This window comes from Echinops telfairi, unplaced genomic scaffold (genome assembly GCF_000313985.2).
Source record: "Echinops telfairi isolate 266 unplaced genomic scaffold, ASM31398v2 ScPeMD7_2;HRSCAF=8, whole genome shotgun sequence".
In the NCBI taxonomy this organism is placed as follows: Eukaryota; Metazoa; Chordata; class Mammalia; order Afrosoricida; family Tenrecidae; genus Echinops; species Echinops telfairi.
This window is the reverse complement of record NW_022103898.1, coordinates 9,947,173-9,969,163: the sequence shown is the minus strand read 5'-3', so window position 1 is coordinate 9,969,163 and position 21,991 is coordinate 9,947,173. Positions and strand designations below refer to the sequence as shown.

Here is a 21,991-nt window from a genome sequence, read left to right as displayed (position 1 = left end):
TCCCTGTCTATTGGTTTTTCATTTCCCGTCACCCAGCTTCCCTTGAGCTAACAGGTCTTATAAAGCTGCCTTGATGTCCTGTGATCATACTGGGGTGTCACAGATCTGGTCACTGAGCAAGCAGGTGGCTCGGTTCCATTCAGGCCTGAAGACAGCATGCGTGTCCTCCTGCGATGAGATTCACAGCCATATGTGTGCTGTAGACCAGGAGGCAGTTAGCAGCTGTCTTTTACTTCTTCTCTTCTCAGCCTTTTCTCACAAATGCTCTCACATCAAAGAGTGAGACTAGCGCTGGTTCCCTACCACCTGGGGAGCCGAACTTGTGGACGCCAAATCAAGAGCCCAGCAGCCGGGGGGCTTCAGCGCTGCTCACACTGCTTTTCACGTCTCTTTCATATTTATGGTTGGTGCAGATTTTTATCTGGGGGTTTGAGCCTGGTAAAGCCTATCACTTCTGGGTACTTGGAGCAGAGCAGAGAGCTACTCAGATGAACTTACGGTGCTGTCTTCTCTGCGGTTTTTCTAACTTGAAAATAACTTGGTCTGATGTTTAGGTTTAGAACTCCCACTGCCCCAGCGAGGCGTTGTGGAGGGGAGGTTGGAAGGGAGAATGGGCGTGACCCAAGACAGTCGTAGGGAGGGAGATGGAGAGGAAAGCCTGGGTTTGGAAGGTATGTAGCTCGTGGAATATATTTAGTAGGTGTGATCAGTAGCTATTGAGAACAGAATAATTTTTTAAAGGAGGGTGTAACAGGAAAAACAAAATAAAATGAAAATTGCTCCCTGGAAGGAAACGATTCTGGAGACGTGGAGATGTATGTTCGTATTCCTGGCTTAAAATGGTGGTTCTCTTCTCTGAGGCGCTAGCGTTACGGTGCATCAGGAAGGGGAGCAAGAGTACTCAGATGTTTTCTACCTAATGTTCGAAGTCTAATACCTATTTTTCTGAAGATGCTGTATGTATCTCTCCTGGTGGTGGTTCCCAATGCCCAAGATCGTGGAATTTGCCATATTTTCACATCTCTTTCCATGATGTTTAGCTATAAACTCATGTAGACGCCTCCTTGCACTTGAGGAAATTTGCCTCGGTATCTTCACTCATTTATTTCACATCTATTTTGTATGTGGCTTTTAAGCAGACAAGTAGAGTTCTGTCCTTCCTGGAATTTATATTCAAGGAGGGCAAAGCCGTCTATCAACTGAGAGGACAACTGCAAACTGGGAGCGTATTTTGCAAGAATAGTTCAAGGTGCTACAAGAGTATATGTTTGGGTGACACAGTGGCTGCCACAATGGGTTCAAACCTGGCAGTGATTGTAAGGATGAGAGAGGACCCCGGACAGTGGATTTTTTTACCATTGTATTGAGGATGGATATGAGTCAGAACTGATGCCATGGCACCTAACAGCATATCAACAAATCAGCCATGTGTGTCATATGCCCCCTTCCCACATGCCCCGGCTCCTGCACAGAGCGCACATGTACACACGATAGAACGACCAAACGAATGAGCAGGAATCCCCACCCTTCAAATCAAAAAGCAATGATATGCATACAATTTTAATTTTGTGGGATTTCTTTCACATGAATAGCACATATACAAGAATTAGGGAACATCTTAAACCTGAAGGATAAGCACAACAGAAATTTGTACCAATGCTATTTTACAATAAATTTCTGAAATTGCAATATTGTCTGTCTTTGTGCTTTCAGGATCTGCTCTAGTAACTTTCAAATGACTCGACTGTTCACATTTTCCATTAAGATACTGGCACCAGAAAAACTTCATCTTATGTTTCCACTTCATTTAGCAGTAATTAAAATTTTTTTTCTGCAAAATGAATAGAAAGTACTAAATGATAGTGACCATTGACTCTATAGGCCAGTGCTCTCTGTTAGGGCAGCTTTTGGTGAGCATGATTGGAGCAGCCAACTCTGGTTTATTAATGATTTCTTCCAGCAGTGTCAGACTTGTGTGTTCTGTTGATACGTTCCTTTTTAAGAAATATTCTCGGAGAGAAAAGGGGGAACCAATTGCAATGATCAGTGTATAACACCCCCCCCCAAAGGGGTGGTGGTGGAGAACAACAGAAACTTGGGTTAAGGGAGACAGTGGTCAGTGTAAGATATGAAAATAATAATAATTTACAATTTATTGTGAATTATCAAGAGTTCATGAGGTGGGAGGGTGGGGGAAGGAGAAAAAAGAGGAGCTAATACCAAGGGCTCAAACAGAAAGATAATGTTTAGAAAATGATGATGGCAACATATGTACAAATGTGTTTGATACAATTGATGTATGGATTGTTTATAAGAGCTGTAAGAGCCCCCAATACAATTATTTAAAAAACAAAATAAAATAGACATAAAAAATCTTCTCTTATAATTTTACTTTTGAAAAAATTGCAAAAGTCATGCAGAGTTCCTTCCTGCGTACCCTTCACCTAACTTCCCCCAATGTAACCACCATATGGCACGTGAAGTACAGTGATCAAAACCAGTATAATAACGGATGTGATTCTAGCAACTACTCCTACTCAAATTTGGCCAATTGTTCCACTAATGTCTTTTTTCTGGTCCAGGAACCAACAATGCCTTACTTTTATCATCTGCTGAATCTTGGAAACGTGGCAAGTGCCTCGTCTTTTTTTTTAATGAAAAAAAAATTATTGTGCTACAATATATATAATACAAAAATGTTTTCAGTTTTAGCAACGCTTATGTGCGTGATTTAGTGACATCTATTATAGTCACTATGTTGTATAACTCTCATCCTATCTAGTTTCCAAATATCATTCCAAACAGAAACTCCCACCCACACGTGACTGTGCGGTCTCCCATTTTCCCCATGACCCTCAAACTTATCTAGTTTGAGCTCTGTCATTTGCCTACTGTGAAAATTTCATAGAAGGGGAGTCATACAATATGTGTCCTTTTGTGCGTTAGTTATTTTACTTAGCATAATGTTTTCAATCAACGCCTACCTGTCTGTCAGTGTGTCTGTCATCCGTTGGCTTATATATTGCTATGAGGCTGGAAGCTATCCCATGAGTATTCAAATACCAGTATGATCGCCCATGGTGGACAGGTTTCACCAGAGATTCCAGAACATGGGATATACCATGGACTGCCAAAAAGTGAGCAGGTAGTCTTAGAAGTATAATCAGAGTGTCTCTTGGTAGTATGCGGTGATGCTTTGACTGGCTTCCTTTGAAAGATCAATCACTAGAGAAGGACACCACGCTTGGTAAAGTAGAGGCTTCATGAAGGAAACCCTCAATGGTTGGATCCACCTTACAGCTATAAGAATGGACTCACACATACCAATCCCCAGGAAGATGGAGCAGACTGGGGGATGGTTTGTTATGCTCCACATGGGTCATGGTCGCTGGAGCTCACTCAGCAGCAATTCACAACAGCAATTAAAAAAGTCGTGTCATTGGCACATAAATCACATAGCATCCAAATTAATTGTTTAACCATGCTAAAAGTTGTGCGATCATCATCACAATCAATTTCAGAACATTTTCTTCTCACTTTCATTGTTGCTAGTTCCCTATTCCCCACCCCCCCAACTTCCCCTGCCAAGCCCCTAGGTAATTATTATTAATCCAATTATGGTCTCTAAAAATTAACCGATCCAGGGTTTTATATACAGAAAATCATACAAAATACTAACAAGAAGCGAACAAAACAAACATACAAAACCCAAAAACAATGACTAAACAACAGTAAAACTACAACAGAAAATAAAGCAGAAAACATTAAAAATGGAAGCAACTGTAAAATGGGTCAAAGGGGAGATCAGGTGATAAGGTGTTACCTTTTAACCTAACTACCTCTGTCACAATCAGCTTTACAACAGCAGCCATGTTTTAAAAGTTCACCCACATAACAACATTTTTAAGAACTTCGTATCTGTTTATGACGGAATGATGTTCTATTGTATATAGAATTTCTGAGAGATCAGCCACTGAGCAGATTTAACCAGAAAAGATTTGACACACTGCACACCAACGACAGGAGACCTGAAGCGCTGTGGGACGGTGTCAGGAACATCATACATAACGACAGCCAAAGGTCATTAAAAAAGACAAGTAAGAAAGAAAAGACCCACGTGGATTTCAGGAGCGGCTCTGGAACCTGCTTTTCCTGCAAAGCAGCTGTGTATGGTTGGGTTCTCACGAGAAGCAAAACCAATGACGCTCGCATGTGTTTGCAGACAGACAGATCTCTTAATTGACATCACGAAATGACTTACACGGTTGTAGAAATAGGTAAGTTCTAGCCAGGCATCTCCTGACTGGTGGAAGCTGATGAGCAGGGAGTAGGATGATGAGGACACCTTTGGACACAGGTGGGCAGCTGCAGAGGTCCGAAGTTGGCCGAATAAATCCACTGTTGGTTTTCGCGGATAGCTCCTGGAATTGGTAGGTGATACAACAGGAGATTAGGAACTGGTCCCAACTACCAGCTCGGGCAGAAGACAAAGGGCCGAAGAAGCTTCCACTCTTCTCCATCTCTCTCTCTCTTATACAAAAAGGCTTATAGCCCTAAGGAAATGTTCATCGATAGGTTAGGCTCTGCCCCTACCCTAACCCACGAGTGTTTAGTTGACATAATCCTTAACCATCACAGTTGCTAAAACAAATGGAAGAAATGAAGTAAAAGAGCCAAACAGAAAAATGTAAAGGGCAGCTCGAGAAGACAAAATAAAGTAGTATAATGAAATGTGCAAAGACCTGGAATTCGAACGCCAAAATAGAAGTACATACTCAGCATATCTCAAGCTGGAAGAATTGAAGAAACAATTCAAGTTTCCAATTGCAATATTGAAAAAGTCTATGGGCAACTACTGAATGATGCAGGAATCACCAAGAGAAGATAGAAGATAGAAGATAGAGAAGATAGAATACACAGAGTCACTGTCCCAAAAAGAATTGGTTGGCATTCAGTCATTTCCAGAACCAAAGATGCTGAAGGAAGAAATCCAAGTTGCATGGAAGGTATTGGTGATGGATGGAGTACCAATGGAAATGTTTCAGCAACTGATGAAGCACAGGGAGCACCCACTCACCACTGCAAAGAAATGTGGAAGACAACAACATGGCCAACCGACTGGAAGAGATCCATATTTTGTGCCAGTTCCAAAAAAGAGTGACCCAACAGAGTACGGAAATTATTGAACCATATTATTAAAATCACACACAAGCAAAATTTTATTGAAGATGATTCAACAATGGTTGCAGTCGTACATTGACAGGGAACTGCTAGAAACCTAAGCAAGATTGTGTCATCTGCACCTTCCAAGTTGTTACTTAGCCTTCCTCCAATCCTGATGCCTCATTCTTCTTCATAGAATCTAACCTCCCTAATGATTTGCTCAACATACAGATTGAATACATATGGTGGAGGATACGTCCCCGACGCACGTTTTTCTTGATTTTAGACCATGCAGTATTCCCTTGTTCTGTTTACACAACTGCCTCTGGAGCCATATACAGATTACACATGAACACAATGAGGTGTTCTGGAATTCCTATTCTTCGCAATGTTTGTTGAACTCCACACAGTTGAATGCCTTTGCATAGTTAATAAAACACAAGCAAACTTTCTGGAGGAGCCGGGGTGGTGTAGTGGTTACAGTTGGGGGGCTAACCGCATGGTCAGCAGTACGAAACCCCCAGTCGCTCCTCGGGAGAAAGATAGCGCTTTCTACTCGTGTGAAGAATTGCAGTCTCAGCACCTCACAGGGCAGTTCTACCCTGCCCTATATACAGGGTCACTATGAATCATAAGGTCACTATGAGTCAGCATCGACTTGATGGTGGTGGGCGGGAGTGAGCAACATCTTTTCAGTACTCTTTCCTTTCAGCCAAGATCCATCTGATGTCAGCAATACATCAGCAATGACATCCCTTGTCCCTTATCCTCTTCTGAATCCAGCTTGAATTTCTGGCAGCTCTCTGTCGACCTCGTACTGCAACTGTTGTTGGCTTGATCTTTTCAGCCGGATGTTAATTGCGTGATTTTCATGAAATTGTTCTGTTATTTACACATTCTGTTAGGTCACCTTTTTCTGGAATTCTAGTGACTGTGGAATTGTGGTTTTGATGCATTTCCCTAATGACTATTGAGCATCTTTTCATGAACTTATTGACTATTTTTTTCCCTCGTGAAATGCCTATTAAGTCCTTTGCCCATTTTTAACTTGGGTTGTCTTTTTGTTGTTGAAATGTAGTAGTTCTTTATATATTCTCTCCCCGTCTTTCATGACCTTGATACTTTTTAACAGGACTAACCTGTTACTTTGCATGTTACTCAATATGGCTTTTCCAGATATTCATCTTGATCAAGTTCAAGTTATATACTTTGGCACTAATATAACAGAAGTCATGTGCTCTGATCAGTGTATCATATCAGGAGGTACATGTCTCATCATGTACCTGGTGATATCAAAGTGAGGTCATTTAGAGTCCTTCATTTGCTAGTCATGATTTTCCTCTTTGTTTAATAAAAACCATCACCTTTTGTCATTTTATCTGTGTACCTGACTATATTGGGGACTGACTATAGCTAAGAGTTCTCCAAGTTAACTTTGAATGATAAAAGTCTGCTAATTTGAAGCATATATATATGACTATGTCTAAGTATATGTACACATAGATAGTTATTAAAACTATAGTCACTACAGCAACCTTTTAATGGTGAATTGGGTGATGTTTACGGATCAAATACGTTTTCCGGTCAACAATCCACTCTCGCCTTCCTTCACATCCTGCAGCGTTCGCCTCGCTCATCCCACCCCCTGCCTGTGTTTCCTGTTTTCATCTTCCATTCCTTAGCCTTTCTTGTCTTTTGAACTTGTCCTTGGTCAATGTTGCCCTTTAGATTTCCAATGGCTGCTCTTTACATGGAGTGCTCACCACCCTCCTTTTATTGTTCCCTTATAGATCTGTCTAATGTTTAGGTGAAAATGGAGCCACATGGGTGAGTTCATTTCCGGGCCTGACAATAGTAAAGGCCATTCTTGAGGATTCTACCAGAAAGCTTGGTGTTTTTAACGATTTTGTATTTTGCGTCACATTTTTCTCCTACTCTGCCCAGGACTTCTAATGTCATCCCTTCCAGTGCCGTTGGTAGTGGAACCATCTAGTGCTTCAAGTCTCAGGGTCTTGGAGGCGGAAGTTCACGTGGCCCGTCAGTCCTTTGGACTCATTGGTTCTGTGTGTCTTTGACTTTGTTCACTCTTCTTTGCTCTGAACAAGGAGAGGCCAAGAGTCGCACCTTTGATGAATGTTCAGAAATGTTTCCAAGCCGAGTTGCTACTCACCAGGACCCAACCCCCAACCCAAGCGAACGCCTTCGAGACCATTCAGACTCATCGTGACGTGCCGTAAAGGGTTTCCGAGGCCGCGAGCCTTTCCCAGGGCAGATCACCTCTGCTTCCTCCTGAGGCTTGGCTGTCGGATTTGAACCAATGAACTCTTGGTGAGTAGTTTAACGTTTCCCTGAGATCATCCACCAGCACTCCTTACCAAAGTAGGATATAAAATAATTTCCTTGTGGCTTCTGTTGGGCCAGTTGACTTGGGTGACTCCTGAGACTATGAACCCGATGACTGCCCCCCCACACACACACACCCAGCACTCATTCCCTCAAGGTGTTTGGTTATGACTAAGACGTTTCATCACTTTGCCCCCTGTCTGTGCTACTGTATTCATAGCTATATGAGCATATGTAAATATAGATGTAGGAATGTCATGTCAGATGTATACATATTCATGTGTATAGTCCCTTTCTCCTTCCCACACCTGTTTAACTATGTATCCCCTCCTAGATTATTATTATAGCTGTTATTGCAGAGTTGTCTATATAATAGCATTTACTCCTGTGACCTGTAACTCTCGTACTAACTCAGTATCTTCGTTTGTCTTGATCATATTGTGCAGTTTTGTTTTGATCGTATTGTGCTGGACTTCTCCTCATTGTATATTGCCTCGAACCTAGATCAATTACAAGAAGATAATTCAGTATTTTCTTTTGTCTTGACCATATTGTGCCGATTGCCTTGAACCTAGGTCAATTCGGTTTTTTTGGTGGGGGAGGGTGAAGTTATTTATCACGGATATTGCTTAGAACTGCTCTAAACTCACTGCTATTGAGTTGATGCTGACGACCAGCAACCCTATCGGACAGGGTTGGTTACTTACCTACCTGAGACTGTAACTTACCCTTGACCCAAGTTAATATTGGTCTACCTCTAAATAATAATTGGTCATTTTTTCTCCTCCTGGCCCTGGTAACCATCAAAGAATGTTTCGCTTTTGAAACCATCCCCCTTTCTGTAATAGTGGCGTTACACAATATTTGTCTTTTGTGATATTGACCAACTTCACTCAGAATAATGTGCAGCCATAATGTAGAATCTTGTTGCTGTTCGGCGCTATTGAGTCAGTTCTGAGTCAAACAGACGCAGAAACAAACACGGCCCGGTCCTGTACCTCCTCACAATTTCTATGCTTGAGTCCCTCATGGCAGCCAGTGTGTCAAGTCATCTTGACAAGGGTCTTCCTCGTTCTCACTGCCCCCCGCATTTCCAAGCATGCTGTCTTTCTCCAGGGATCAGTCCCTCCTTGAAGCATGCCCACCACTTGTCTGTCAGTTTGTCCTCCTGTGGTGGCTTGTGTGTTACTGTCATGCTCGGAGCTAGGCCACTGGCATTTCAAATACCAGCAGGCCACCCCAAATGAACAGCGTTCGGCAGAGCTTCCAGGCGAAGAACAACACACTATGAAGAAGGAATAAGCTGTCCACTGGAAACCTTCGGGATTTAGAACCTAGATCAATTAAATTTTGGGGGTGGGGTTTGTGGGGTGCGGGGTGAAGTTATTTATACCAGATATTGTTTAGGACTGTTCTAAACTCCCTGCTATTGAGTCGATGCCGACTCACAAGGAGCCCTTTAGGACAGGGTAGAACCACCTCCCTGTGAGTTTCTGAGACTTTAACGCTTTACAGGAGTGGAAAGCCCCATCTTTCTCCTGAGGATAGGCTGGTAGTTTCCAATTGATGACCGTAAGGTTAGCAGACCAATGGCAATAATACATAGATGTCTTTCAATTAGCTTTATGTTCTCTATGATTTGCCTCCTTATCCTCTGCCCTTGGGACAGACCATCCTTATCGTCCCACCTTGCTTCTCTCCGGACAGACCGGCTCCCGCTTCAAGAGTTGTCGTCCTCTGTTCCCATGGCCCCATTTGCTCTGTCCTTAGGTCTTTGCATGGCTGGCTTTTCTTGCTCTTCAAGATTCAGGTGACAGGTTCCTTCCTCGAAAAGACTTCCCACGACTATAATCCAAATGTATTTTTAGCACCTTACTCTGCTTTATTGCCTTAAGACCACTTACTTTTATCCGACATTACCTTGCTTATTTATGACTCTTGGCCCTTTCAGCCCACTAGAATGTCAATGCTATGAGTGTGTCGGGAGGGATCTGGCCTCTATTTTTCTCAGTCGTAACCCTACTACTGAGAACATTTCCTGAGAACTCGCCGTTCAAGAAATGACTAAAGGGTTGCAGAAATGAATCTCCTTGACTATTGATCTGCTTCCTCCTTGTTCTGGTGGTTTGTCCTGTTACTCTGCTGTTGTGAGAACTTCTCAAGTTGGCTTTCCATCGGTTCATTTTTCTGTCGTGTCCACCCTCCCCTGACTCCAGGATGTTATTTTAATGGGTTGCCAACTTCCAAGGCTGCCATCTTCCCGGAAGCGGACTGCCACATCCTTTTTCCAAGGAGCGGTGGGCTGGTCAGCTTGAACGTGCTGAGCTGCTGCCTTCGCCGGTCCAAATGGTGTTTTAATCACTTGCAAAGAAGAGATCCCTGTTCTGTTTGCCTTTTCATCCGCATCTGAACTAACAACCTTTTTGTCTTGGTGTGTTTTATAGACTATCCTGGGATATTGATCGGCTGCAAAGCTTAATTCCTGTGTCAGCGAATCCCTGTTTCCTTTTGTTTGACACAGAGCGGTTGCTGCCCAAGTTTCCTTTCTGTTTCCTGCAGCTCCTGTACCAGACCTCTGCATGCTCCGTCCTACCTGTCCAGAAACAGTAGTTAGCAGTGCGTAGGTGCCATCGTATTGTTGCCATGGTTATTATTTAGTCCGTCCTTGATGCAGGTTTATCATTGGATTTCCTGACTTTCCATTTTGATGCTTCCAAATAGCAGGTTTGTAATCCCACATCTGGGGGCTGGTAGCAGAGCAGTCAGGACAATGGGCAGTGGTGAGAAAGTTCCTTTCTGGATGATTTTTCCCTGTTTTGGGTACACCATTGTGCCCTGAGGAGCCCTGGTGCTGTAGCGGGTTACCTGTTGGGCTGCTAATCACAAGGTCGGTAGTTTGAAACCACTAGCCGCTCTAAAGGGGAAAGATGAGGCATTCTACTCTGGTAAAGAGTTACCATCTCAGAAACCCACAGGGGCAGTTCTACCGTGTCCTACAGGGTCCCCACAAGGCAGCATCGACTCAATGGCAATGAGTTTGGAGTTTTTAAATTGTGCCCCGATCTTCCAGGTACTTCTGACTGCTACCTCAAGGAGGACCCCTGACATTTCCAGAGGATGTCCTGCACCATCACTGCTGGCTTTCTCCTTGATGTCCCTGCCTGTACTATCACCTACCCACTGCCATTGAGTTCATTCCAACTCGTAGTGACCTTATAGGAAAGAATAGAATTGCCTCACTTGGCAAGGTGGTACATCCCTAGGGGAACACTCATGTGGTAGTCATATAATCATTTGTCAATTTGAGAGGATTAAGAGTGAAGGGGTGGAGTCTAGCCTGTTAAGTAGGTCATAGCCAGTGAGGCTTCTCATTGTGGACATGGATTTCTCCTGAGGATTCTGGGAATTTCTGTATTCCTCCTTGGAGGCGGGAGGCACTCTCTCTGCTCACTCCCTGGGACACATTGCAGCTGATAAGCTGTATGGAGCTAGGCTAGTGCCCTGAGCTGGAGGACCCATGTGGAGACCCCTGCCGGTGTTGAGATGCTTACAATGCCACTGGATCCACAAGTCTGAAGAGGAATTTGTAGATTGGTATCAGACATATGGGTTAATATCAGATTATGGGCTGGGCTGTGGTGTTTTCTCAATATTCCATTGCTCTTGTGTATAAAACTCTTTCTTATACACAAATGAGCGTCTATCATTTTGTTTCACTAGTCAACCCAGACTACCACAACTCTTATGTGTGTAAGCCAGAACTTTATATCAAGAAGTAATTTGCATCAATAAAACATTCCAGCCCAGTCCAGATCAAGTCCATAAGTTCAATACTAGCCCATATGTCTGATATTAGTCCATGAATTCCTCTTCAGACTCACACAGCACATGAAATGATGCCGAATGCAGGAAAATCACAGGTCAGTGGGTGGAAAGTCCTGGGGCTCCAATGGCGGTGGAAAACATCTCCAGGGCTCTGGATGCCATCAGCGTGACCCCATGTGGCTTGTCAACAGGAATGTGAAGCAGAGAAAGAGAGAGAGGCCCACCTCTTCTGATGGCAGAATCAAGAGAGGAAGAAACCTCGTGAGAAGGCCACGCCCACCAGGAGGAATCATCAGGCTATGACTTGACTGACAGGCTGGACTCCACCCCTAGAATCTTTTATCAAGTTGACATGCAATTGTGTAACTACCACAAGGGCTAAGGTGTTCCTGGCACAAACCATGGTATCTTCAATGGCCTCATATGCATATGAAAGCCGGACAATGAATAAGGAAGACTGGAGAAAGGTTGATACATTTGAATTATGTGTTGACTAAGAATGGTCAATGTATCATGGACTATGAGAAGAACAAACATCTATCTAGGGGGGAAAATAGCCAGGATGCTCCTTGGATGCAAAGATAACAAGCTATCATCTCATGTACTTCTGACACGTTATTAGGGGAGACTAGTTCCAGAAAAGAACAACCTGCTGGGTATAAACTCACGGCATCGAGTTGATTCTGACCCATAGTGACCCTAAAAGGAAGGGTGGAACTGCACTGTGGGTTTTCAAGACTAACTCTATAGGAGTAGAAAGTCTCATCTTTCACCTGAGTAGTAGCTGATGATTTAGAATGGCTGACCTGGTGCTTAGCAGCCCAACGTGTAACCCACTGAGCCACTGCTTGGTAGAGGATCAGTGACAAAGAGGAAGACCCTTGATGAAGTGGGTTGACACAACAGCTACAACAATGATCCCATAGTTGTACCGGTCAATCGTTGTGGAGATGGCTGAGGACCAAACAGTGCTTCATTCTGCTGTGCATGGGGTTTCTATGCATTGAACTGACTAGATGCCACTTAACAACAAATAGAAAGATATCTGAGACTTTTTAGTAATTTGTTCTTTTCTTGATTCATTCACTCAATAAATAGTTATCACACATCTTATACTGTATGTGCCAATCACTTGTTTGATACTGGGAAATAGTGGGGTGAATGATATCTCTCTGTCTTCATGAAACTTATATTGTAGATGATGAAATCGGTTATAAAGAAGTAAAGAAATCACATAGACTATAAAATTAGATAGTAATAAATGCTGAGGTGAGAGACAGAGCAAGGTAAGGGGATAGACAATGATGGGGTGGTCAGAAAGAAGGCCTTGTTGAAGGAGAGATGACGTTTGGGTAGACACCTTATTGAAGAAGCTCTCTAGCCATGCAAAGAAGCCTTGATAAAATCGACAGCCAGTGCAGGGTCCCCAGGAGAAGAAGTACATGTTGGGATTGCAGAGTAAGAAACTAGGTTGTCTAACATGAAGAGGGTGACGGGAAAGTGGAGACAGATGCATATCTCAAGTTCAGCATCAGAAAACAATCTTTCCTCTCCTCCAAACCAAACTGTGAATCTTCTGTACAGAAGATGGTGTACTGACGGTGTACAGTCAGACTGTCCCCAAATAGCTTTTATCTAACAGGACACCTAAGCCATAGGCAATGTGTGTCAGTCTGGGTTCTCCAGAGAAGCAAAACCAGTGATGTTAAAAATGTATATATTGGGGGGGAAAATGGACTTAAGCAAACGCTTCAGGTCCACAGGCCATATGGACCTGAAATTCTGAACTTGTGCAGCTTTGGGGGGTGATGGATGCAAAATCAGCAGGAACACTCTGGGCTGCAGAGGAGGAGGAAGACAAGTTCCTCAGGTCAGGCTTGTGACCGGAGAGGCAGTTATTCCAAGGCTGGCAGGTCAGAAGGCGGATCAGACGACAGGTTGCTGATGGCTCCTAGGATGGATAAGCAATATGGCAGGCCAGTGTCTCAGGTCCAAAGAACTGGAGGTTGATGAGCCAGGTGCAATCCCGAGCCAGCAAAACCAGAGTAACCTTTCCCACGGTGTCTACCACGCCCCTGAGGAACCCTCCTTTCACTGCGTCATGGCTGTGACCTGAATACAGCGGTTGCATTCTACCTTAATATTCTTACGACCTTTGGGCTGCTCACAGCCTGACCTGTCATGGAGTTGATGAGATTATGTAGAGACACGTAATGGGGGATTTGTAGGCCAAACCACGGAGGATTCTGGTCCAGCCAAGTTGACACAAAGCCCAACTATCACTCTGGCTATGGACTACAAATTAATCACAGGAAACCTAGGATGTATAGAATGAGAAGATTTGAAGTAAGAATTGTGCTTTGTAGGGAGAAATGACTAAGAAGTGAGACAAGATAAAATGCAAAATACAATCTTCGAAAAGATAGCAACGTGAACAAAGGTTTCTGGCACTGTCTCTACTAATCCTTAGTGAAATGTTTGGTGGAGAACATTCTTGGCCTCTGTCTGCAAAATATACTCAGATATTGATAATTTTGTTGTTGCTGATTACAGCTCTAGTAAATTACAGCTGGAATATGTTAAAACTTTAATTTATCATCATCATCATCATCATCATCATAGAGCTCAAAATGAGCATAGTACTGTATCTCTTGGTATTTCTAGTTAGTATTTGGAAGAATGCTTTTAAGAATTGGTCCCAAGTCGTGGACAAGGTAATTTCCTCTATCATTTCTTAGGGGAAAGGGTTGAGAATAATAATAATGGTAATATTTTATATTTGATGAGTAATAGGTGACAGAATATTTTATATCTATTAAGTAGACTAGAAGCTATGCTCATACTGCGTTTTAGATAGCGCACTCAGGCACCACAGAAGGTTAAGGGTCAAGTCTTCAGTAGAAGACCCTGGCCCTGCACTCACACTCTGTCACTCTATGAATGGTGCCAGTCGCTTTGACAAGCTGCTCGGTTAAAAGGCAACCAATTGCCCCCCTCCTTTTGTCCCCCTTCAATGACACCCCTGCTGTGAGCACATTCTCTGCCTTTCTGTCTCTCCGTAGATCCAGCAATGTGTTCCTCTGTCTATTCCTCTCCGGGACACATAGACAGTGGTTTATTGGTCCCTAAGTTTTACAGAGTTGAATCATACTGTGCACATTACTTTAAATGTTTAACCATATGCCAGGGTCATACTTCTAGTTCAATGCATTTAGTTATAATTCTTTTTTTTTTTTTTTTGGCATGGCTGTATTGTTTGATTTGTTTTAGGGACTATCTATTTATTTTTAAAGGAACATCCAATAGTATATGTATGCAGTAAATGACATGAGGGCCATATCTGACCTCCTCTGGCCTCCCAATGGCCACGAGGCAGGGACCTGACACACCTCCACATTCTACCCTTGTGTACCTGCTCTGAAACCACACACCACCCGTTCTTCCCACGGCACTCTACAGTGCTGAATTAGACAGCTCTTTGCAATGATGACACAACTCACATACAGTACTCACGATTAAGGGAGTTTATTCGAGAAGTTAATCCAAAACATTCAAACTCATTACCATCAAGTCAATGTTGACTCATAGGGACTCCTCTGTGGGTTTCTGAAATTGCAAATCTTTAGGGAAGTAAAAAGCTCAGTCTTTCTCTCTCGGGGCTGCTAGTGATTTCGAACTGCTTGCAGTTTGAAGATTGCACAGTTCGAGCGCAACACATAACCCCTATACCACCAAGGCTCCCCAGAGGATTCAATAGGTTACCACCAGTCAGAGGCAGCAGGCAGTAAGGATATAGTCACTGGTCCACAGCAATACCTCTCCTTACTCAGCAGCCAAGTCTCCCTCCGGGCCTCAATCTCTCAGCCCTGTTTCTTGGCTTCGGCTTTTGTGGGCCAGGAAGTCAACCTCTGTGTCCTTCTGTCTCGTTGTCCCATAGTTTTGGGCTCAATGAGGAGGAAGTAGCTGTAGTCGCAGTGCTGCTCCTCTGCATCTCCCTGGCAGTCTCGGGCGCATCTGGGTCTCGTGGCTTGTGCCACTTCAGCCAGAGGCCTTGGACGTGCTTTTTTCAAACGGTCCTATCGTTTCTCTTGGTGTTCCAGATGGCTCTTAAGTATTGAGAGATGGCTTTGAGGAAGGGGTGGTCTGTGTTTTAGCCCACCAGACCCCCCAGGAAAATGAAGGATGATGCTACTAGAGAGTTACACTCTCTAGTAGAGTATTAAAGATGCCACAAGGAAACGAAGGGTGAGATTTGATGCACATGCTCTAAGGTCAGACATAACCCAACGTTAACCCTGCAACCACAGAACTCCCTCCAAAGAGGGAACATAGGCACGGAGGCCAGCATTCTGCTCCGTCACCGAGGGAGTTGTGGCTGGAAGGGCTGTGTCAACGGACTAACTCTCAGTTAAAAACGCAGTGCCAATATATCCTCTCACATATTAACAAGATAGTTACTTTATAATATACAAGTTTCTTGATTGGCAATGCTATGGAAGCCTAGGTTTCCTCTCTCGGTTCGCTGCACGATTTTTTGCTTTGCTTGCTCACTTGTCACGTGTGTTTTTTTTCCCTTCTCAATTTCCCTTGGAATGAAAATAAATGACAGCCTCCGTTAATGTTTTATAGTCTAAGTAAATCCAATGTGTTTTTCAGGTTATTATATCCGGGAAAAGTCTAAGCAAGTCATCAGCTTGCTGATGGACGAACAGCTGCTGTATAAAGAGAGGGAAGTAGCCTGTCGAACAAGGCGGCGTACCTCCTACTCTATGGCATTTCCCCAAAACCTACCTGCTATGGGCAACTCACCAACGTCGTGTGCCTCGGCCCCCACTCCAGAAACTCCTGCTTTCCAGAGCAAGCGTAAGCTCCTTAAGGCGGCTCGGCTACGTCATAAAAGTACGTATAATAAACACTGGCCTGATGGGTGCAATGGGTGTCATTTAAGAACAATGAAATTATCAGCATGTTCCTCTGTAGTGCTACATTAAGACTGTATCAGTGCTAGTCTTACTACACGAGACGTTACTGGAGAGAACAAAGACGACAATGAATAGTCTGCAGGAGATTTCAAGACTAGGTTCTGAATAAAAATAGTTGGACCTTGAGAGGTACTGGGTGAGTGACTATCCTGTTGGGCAGCAGGGTTTGAATTTCTTGTATTTTAACCATAAAATTAGTTTTGGAGCTCAGGGGTCTGGGTCGATGTGCATCTGCCCTAAACATCAAGAAATGGAAATGGTCTAAAATGTGTATCCGAATCTGAAAAGGATTCTCACATTCTCCTAGGGCAATACCTTGAGTCACATAACCTTTTCCCTAGCCCAAACTTTTCATCTGCACTCTCGAACTTTTATTTCTAAAGTTGTAATAGAAATCAGCAGAAAAATGGAAAGATCTTTCCCACCAAATTTGCTTCAACAGAAAACCAGGTCATTAAGCCCTTGTTTCTCCAGTCCAAACTCCGTTGATCAGTTTGTGGGTCAGGAATGAACCACTTGAACAGCTAGAGCACTGGGGAACTGTGACGAGATCGCTCTCCCGGGTCATGAATTTCTCCACGGACGTGTTGGGCCATGGTGGTGAGTGCGGGGCCCAACACCCCATTGCTGTGGTGCCGATCCTGACTCCGAGCAACCGGTAGGACAGCAGGGAACTGCACGGGGAGCATTTTCACGGCTGTAATCTTGATAGGAGCAGATGGCCACAGTGCTGTCTCCGGAACGGCCGGTGGATTTGAACTGCCTGCCTTTCAATTCATAGCCCAGCACTTAACCAGGTGCTGCCATGGCAGCAGAGGGCTATTGCAGTTACAGCGGGTTCTCGCGCTTGCCCCCTGGCTTTCTCGGGGACTCCACTGGGAGTTGCTGAAAGAGCAGAAAGCCAGCATGAATCGATGAATTCCCGACAGTTCACTGTGGAAATGAAAAATGTCAATAATTGATACCAACACTGACGGAGCATGCTTAAAATTAGTAAAGCACTTCTCCAATTCAGTCAAGAATGTCCTGCTGTTCACTCCATTTATACCTGGTGGGCCACCGGGGACATGAAAGGACAGTAAAGTGGCCATTGTAAATACAGCAGTTAACTACCACCGGAGTGCTTTCTGAAAGCAGCCAATCGCTTTCTTTGGCTCCTAGGCCCAAGGACAGGCCTATTGCTTTAGAACTGAACCTCCCAAAGCACAGAGACGTGTTTTAAGCCTTCTCCTGGAGGTCTTGAACTGAAACCGACTCTGGAAACAACAGAGAAGTACCCGTGAGAACTAGCCCCGGGTCTCTCTACCCCGGCTTCCCTCCTTCCCTTCCCTTTCTGCCCCTCCTCCTTTCTTCGCCCTCCTCTCCTCTTCTGCTTTCATTTTAATATACAATTCTTGCGCTTTAATATGGGGAATTTGACCTTGTAGCAGAAATGAAGTAATCTTCGCCATACTGATCACATTTTCCTGAAGGCGTTTTAATCTGAAAGTGCATTTGAAAGGAAGAAAGCAAGCTGACCGTTGGTAGAAATAGAAGCTGGGGAAGTAAATCAGGGCCGGTGGGGCGGGCAGTCTTCGGGGGAGAGGAGAATTGGCCCAGAAACGCTTGGAGATGGATGAACCAGTGAGAAGTCATTGCATCCACAAGTAGTAGTAGAGGCCGTACAAAAGCGAAAGCTTAAACATGCGAGGAGTTTATTTCCCTCTTCTGAAAATCACCCACAGCGAGATATTTTTGGGCTTCTCCGGCTCTTCACAATGACAGGGACCCAAGCCTTTTTTCCCTGCCTCGTTGCCCAGCCAGACTCAGCGTGTGACATTCACTTGAGGATTCCATTGGCATTCTAGCTAGGACATCTGAGTTCCCCTCCCCTTTCTGGAAACTTCCTGAGAGTTGCTCTTAGCCAGCTGGCCTACATCTATCCCAGTCTTTTAGCTCTTGGTCACATGGACACACAGATGCAATTGTGTGTCCTCTGTACTGTGGGCTGGGAATTGCCCTCTTCATTCTGGGTAGTTCAGATAAAAGTTAGAGATTCTATTGTTAAGGAAGAAGGGGAGAATAACTACAGGAGCAACAAAAGCTCCTTGCCCCGGTGGGAAAGGCGACAACCTGGAAATGGATTCGCATGGTCATACACAGTTGCCTGACGGGCTGGATTAGAGAGCATGGATTTGCGTACACAGAGAGATGTGGGCAGACAGGCCCTCCTAGCCAAGACGATGCAATAAACAGTATCTGGAAATTTCACTTAGATATGCGTAGCAACAGGGGCCCATCATAGGCTTTGGAGAACAGAAGGGATGTTTAGCTCAGTCACGGAGTTTCGCTTTCTTATTACGCAAAACAGCTGTTGGTGGAAGATAATCCCTCATGCTTTGTATAGAAACGAAGGAGAATCCAACCTTCGGGAGGCTTTCTAAGAGGCTGTTTCAATCCAGGCAACCAAGGAGAGTCTTCTCTCCGGTTGTGGAGAGGAGGAAAGGCACTGTTTTAAGATAGAAAGTAGGGGAGGGAGCGGTGTCTGTGAGTGATGCCGTGGAGAAGAAGGAAAGCGCTGGAAAAGGATTAACATTCTGAGTCGGAGAAAGCAGAGGCACGCGATGGTACCCTACAGGTAAATTTCCATCAGAAGGAACTTACAACCACCATCTCTAAGTGATTTTGTTGTAATGAAATGTACAATTGAATACCTTGCTAGAAATCGGACCCCCAGGCTTTAGAATCTAGAGCTGAAACAGCTGTGCCTGGTGTCTTGGTGGTAAATTAGCCAGAGAAAAAGAGGTGCTGTACTTTAGAAGAGGTGTTGTGCACACAGCCCCATGTCAACGCCTTTTCTCCCCATTCCCGGGTATCTTCACCCCAGTTTATGCTTAGTGGATTGCATGCGTGGTTTTGGTTTAGACAAGTTCGACGTTGGAAGGAAGAGATGAGATGAAGGATACTTGCTGCTCGGTTTTTGAAAATTTAAGAATAAACAAATTTACCAAAAAATAATAATTTCTTTAAAAACAACAACTTTTTATTGTGAATTAGGTGAAGGTTTACGGAGCAGATCATCAGTTTTACATTCAAATGTCCATACACATTTGGTTTCAACCCCTCCCTTGAGATCCCCTCCACGTACCATCACTAGGCCGACAGCCTCCCTGTGTTTCTTGGATCCAGCCTGCCTGCTTTCCTGACCTCCTATACTTCGTCATTGGGTAAATACCATCCTTTTGATCTCAAGTGATTGATTATTCTAAAGTGTGCATATCTCACTAGCTGTTCCCCATGTAGACCTGTCCATTGTGTGGCTGAAACCTGAGCAAGGAGTTCCATTCCAGACCTGAAGGGTGACTAAGAGCCATCGTCTTGGGGGCCCCATCAGTCTCTATCAGGCCAGTGAGCCTGGCCTCTTTTACAACTTTGGGTTTTGATCCACATTTTTCTCCCATGCTACCCAAGACCTCCTTATGTAATTCTTCTCAGAGCAGTTGGTAGAGGTAGCTGGGCACTATCTAGATCTTCTGGTCTCAGGGTCATGGAGGCTGATGTTAAAATAGCTGCCTCCAGTATACTGGTTCCCCCCTTGCTTTCTTAAACAATACAGACTCATTATAAAGAAGCAACCTATTCTAATCCCATCACTCAGAAAGACTCATCATTAATAGTAGTTAATTAATTTGTAAGCTAGTGTCACATCAGCTCTGAGTCATGGTGACCCCTGGTGTAACAGAATGAGATGCCAGTCTTCGTTATATTGTGGCTGCTCTGTGAATCCATCTCCCTGAGGGCTTCTCCCCTTTACTTTACCAAACATGATGTCCTTTGGTAGGGATTGGGCCTTCCAGATGATGTGTCCATCGTGAGTTAAAGTCCTGACTTCCTTGCTTCTAAGAAACATTCTGAGTCTATCTTTCCTAAGACTGATTTGCTCATTTCTTAGCCTCGCTATGATGGATAGTTTGAATATCAGATTGATAAGAAACATCACAGGGCTCCCCAGTTCTGCTTTTGGGGCATTATCTGAGCAGTACAGGCCCAACGAGATCCACAACTTCTCTTAGATAGTTTCTACCGAGTATTTGCAGCCTGGGTATCGAAGTGCTCATCATAGATGACTCAGTAGCATCCCTTCCGGCAGCACCTCCCCTGCTTCCTTTGAGGTTTCTCATTTACATACTAGCCCCCTCCGGATGCCCCTTCAGGTGCAATTGATAGATAGCGTTTGCTACCAGAAGGAGAACTTTCCAGTTACAGTTGTAACTTTTCATTTTGCTGTAATGTCACCCAACACGGAGTCATTAAAATGAACTTGTTTTAGCCAGAGGGAGTCTTCCTTAATTCTGGTCAACCGTGGTAATTAGAGACTGCCACCATCCGTCTCCCTTCACCTGATTTATGAAGGACCCACATTCTCCACTGCCCTTTCAGCATTGAGCAATCAAATGGTCTTGAAGTCATTCAGCTTTAGGTGTAAGGCATCACAACCTAGCATTAGTAAAAATTTCAGGAAGTCTCTTTTTAAGTACATTGTGAGCAAATTGAATAATGGAAACATTGTGAGAAGGGAAAAGTTGTGCATATTAAGAAATGTCTCTTGGCCAAGAAAAGCTAAAATCTCACAGTTCTCTTTTAAAGTATCTTATGAAAGAAGAGAAAAAAGATTCATTATTGTTGTTGATTTTAAGTACCACCCAGCACCACGTGGAGGTGTGGTGTGCTTAATGCAACTACTAAATTAAGTGAGCGCTCAGTATTTACCGATGGGAATGTTCATAAGCATGTGGAAGGGGAGGACACACATTCCTGGGTAGTTTTGGCATGTAGCATGCTTGTTCCTTTCGGCCCAGAGTTCTTTCTGCTTGGAAGGATTTCTCCAGCTTCTACACGGACAAGTGTTCTAAGAGTCCACAGTGACCAGCAACAGCAATGGCCAAGCCATCCTGCCTTCTTCAGCTGTCACCCCGGTTGGGGACTCTGGTTTCTCCAGTGCACGTTGCTTTCCTTCTCCGTCAAATGTCGCCATTTCTAATGGCACATCGTTCACGGCTCTTCCTCATGCAGTGCCGAAGGAATTGTGTCTTAGGAGTCTAGACTCAGGTGAGATTTCTCTCTCTCATCAAGCAATGGACTTTTTGAAAGCAAGGACGGTGTCTTTGTGATTGCTCTTCGAAGTATTATTTCCATATGCCCCCTAAAGGAATTTTGGAAAACTCAGATCCTTCTCACATTTTAAAAAAAAGTTGGTATGTGTGAAATTAGGGGAGGGGTGTGTGTGGGGGGGGGCTAGTGGCATAGTGGCTATGCAGTGGGCCACGAACTGCAAGACCGGCAGTTCCAGACCCCGAGCCACCGCAAGGAAGAATGGCAAGGCTTCCTAGGCTTGTAAAGAGTGACCGTCTCAGAAACTCACAGGGCAGGTCTACCCTGTCATAAAGGGTCGCTAGGAATTGCCATTGACTTTCAGCAGTGAGTTTGGCAGTGAATTTTTGAGATGTGAAAATTTACCAGAAGTAGTTGTGAGAGGTATAATTTGTCATATCGTAAATATTGACATTAAAAGAAAAAAAAATTTTAAAGCCCCCAAACTCTTATTTAGCCTTTTAAATGCATCTAAAGGAACATGAGAATGAGCCCTGGTGGCATAGTGGATTAAGTGGGGGACTGCTAACCACAAGGTCAGCAGTTCA

The 21,991-nt window shown here is 44.1% G+C and overlaps 1 protein-coding gene across 1 annotated transcript in view; it reads left to right on the top strand.

Annotated features, from left to right (window-relative positions):
• Positions 1-21,991, top strand: part of ENTHD1 (ENTH domain containing 1) — a 180,390-nt gene that overhangs the window by 9,448 nt on the left and 148,951 nt on the right. The window contains exon 2 of the mRNA XM_004700677.3: positions 15,988-16,230. Coding sequence (XP_004700734.1) covers positions 15,988-16,230 — 243 coding nt within the window. The remainder of the gene's footprint in view (positions 1-15,987; positions 16,231-21,991) is intronic.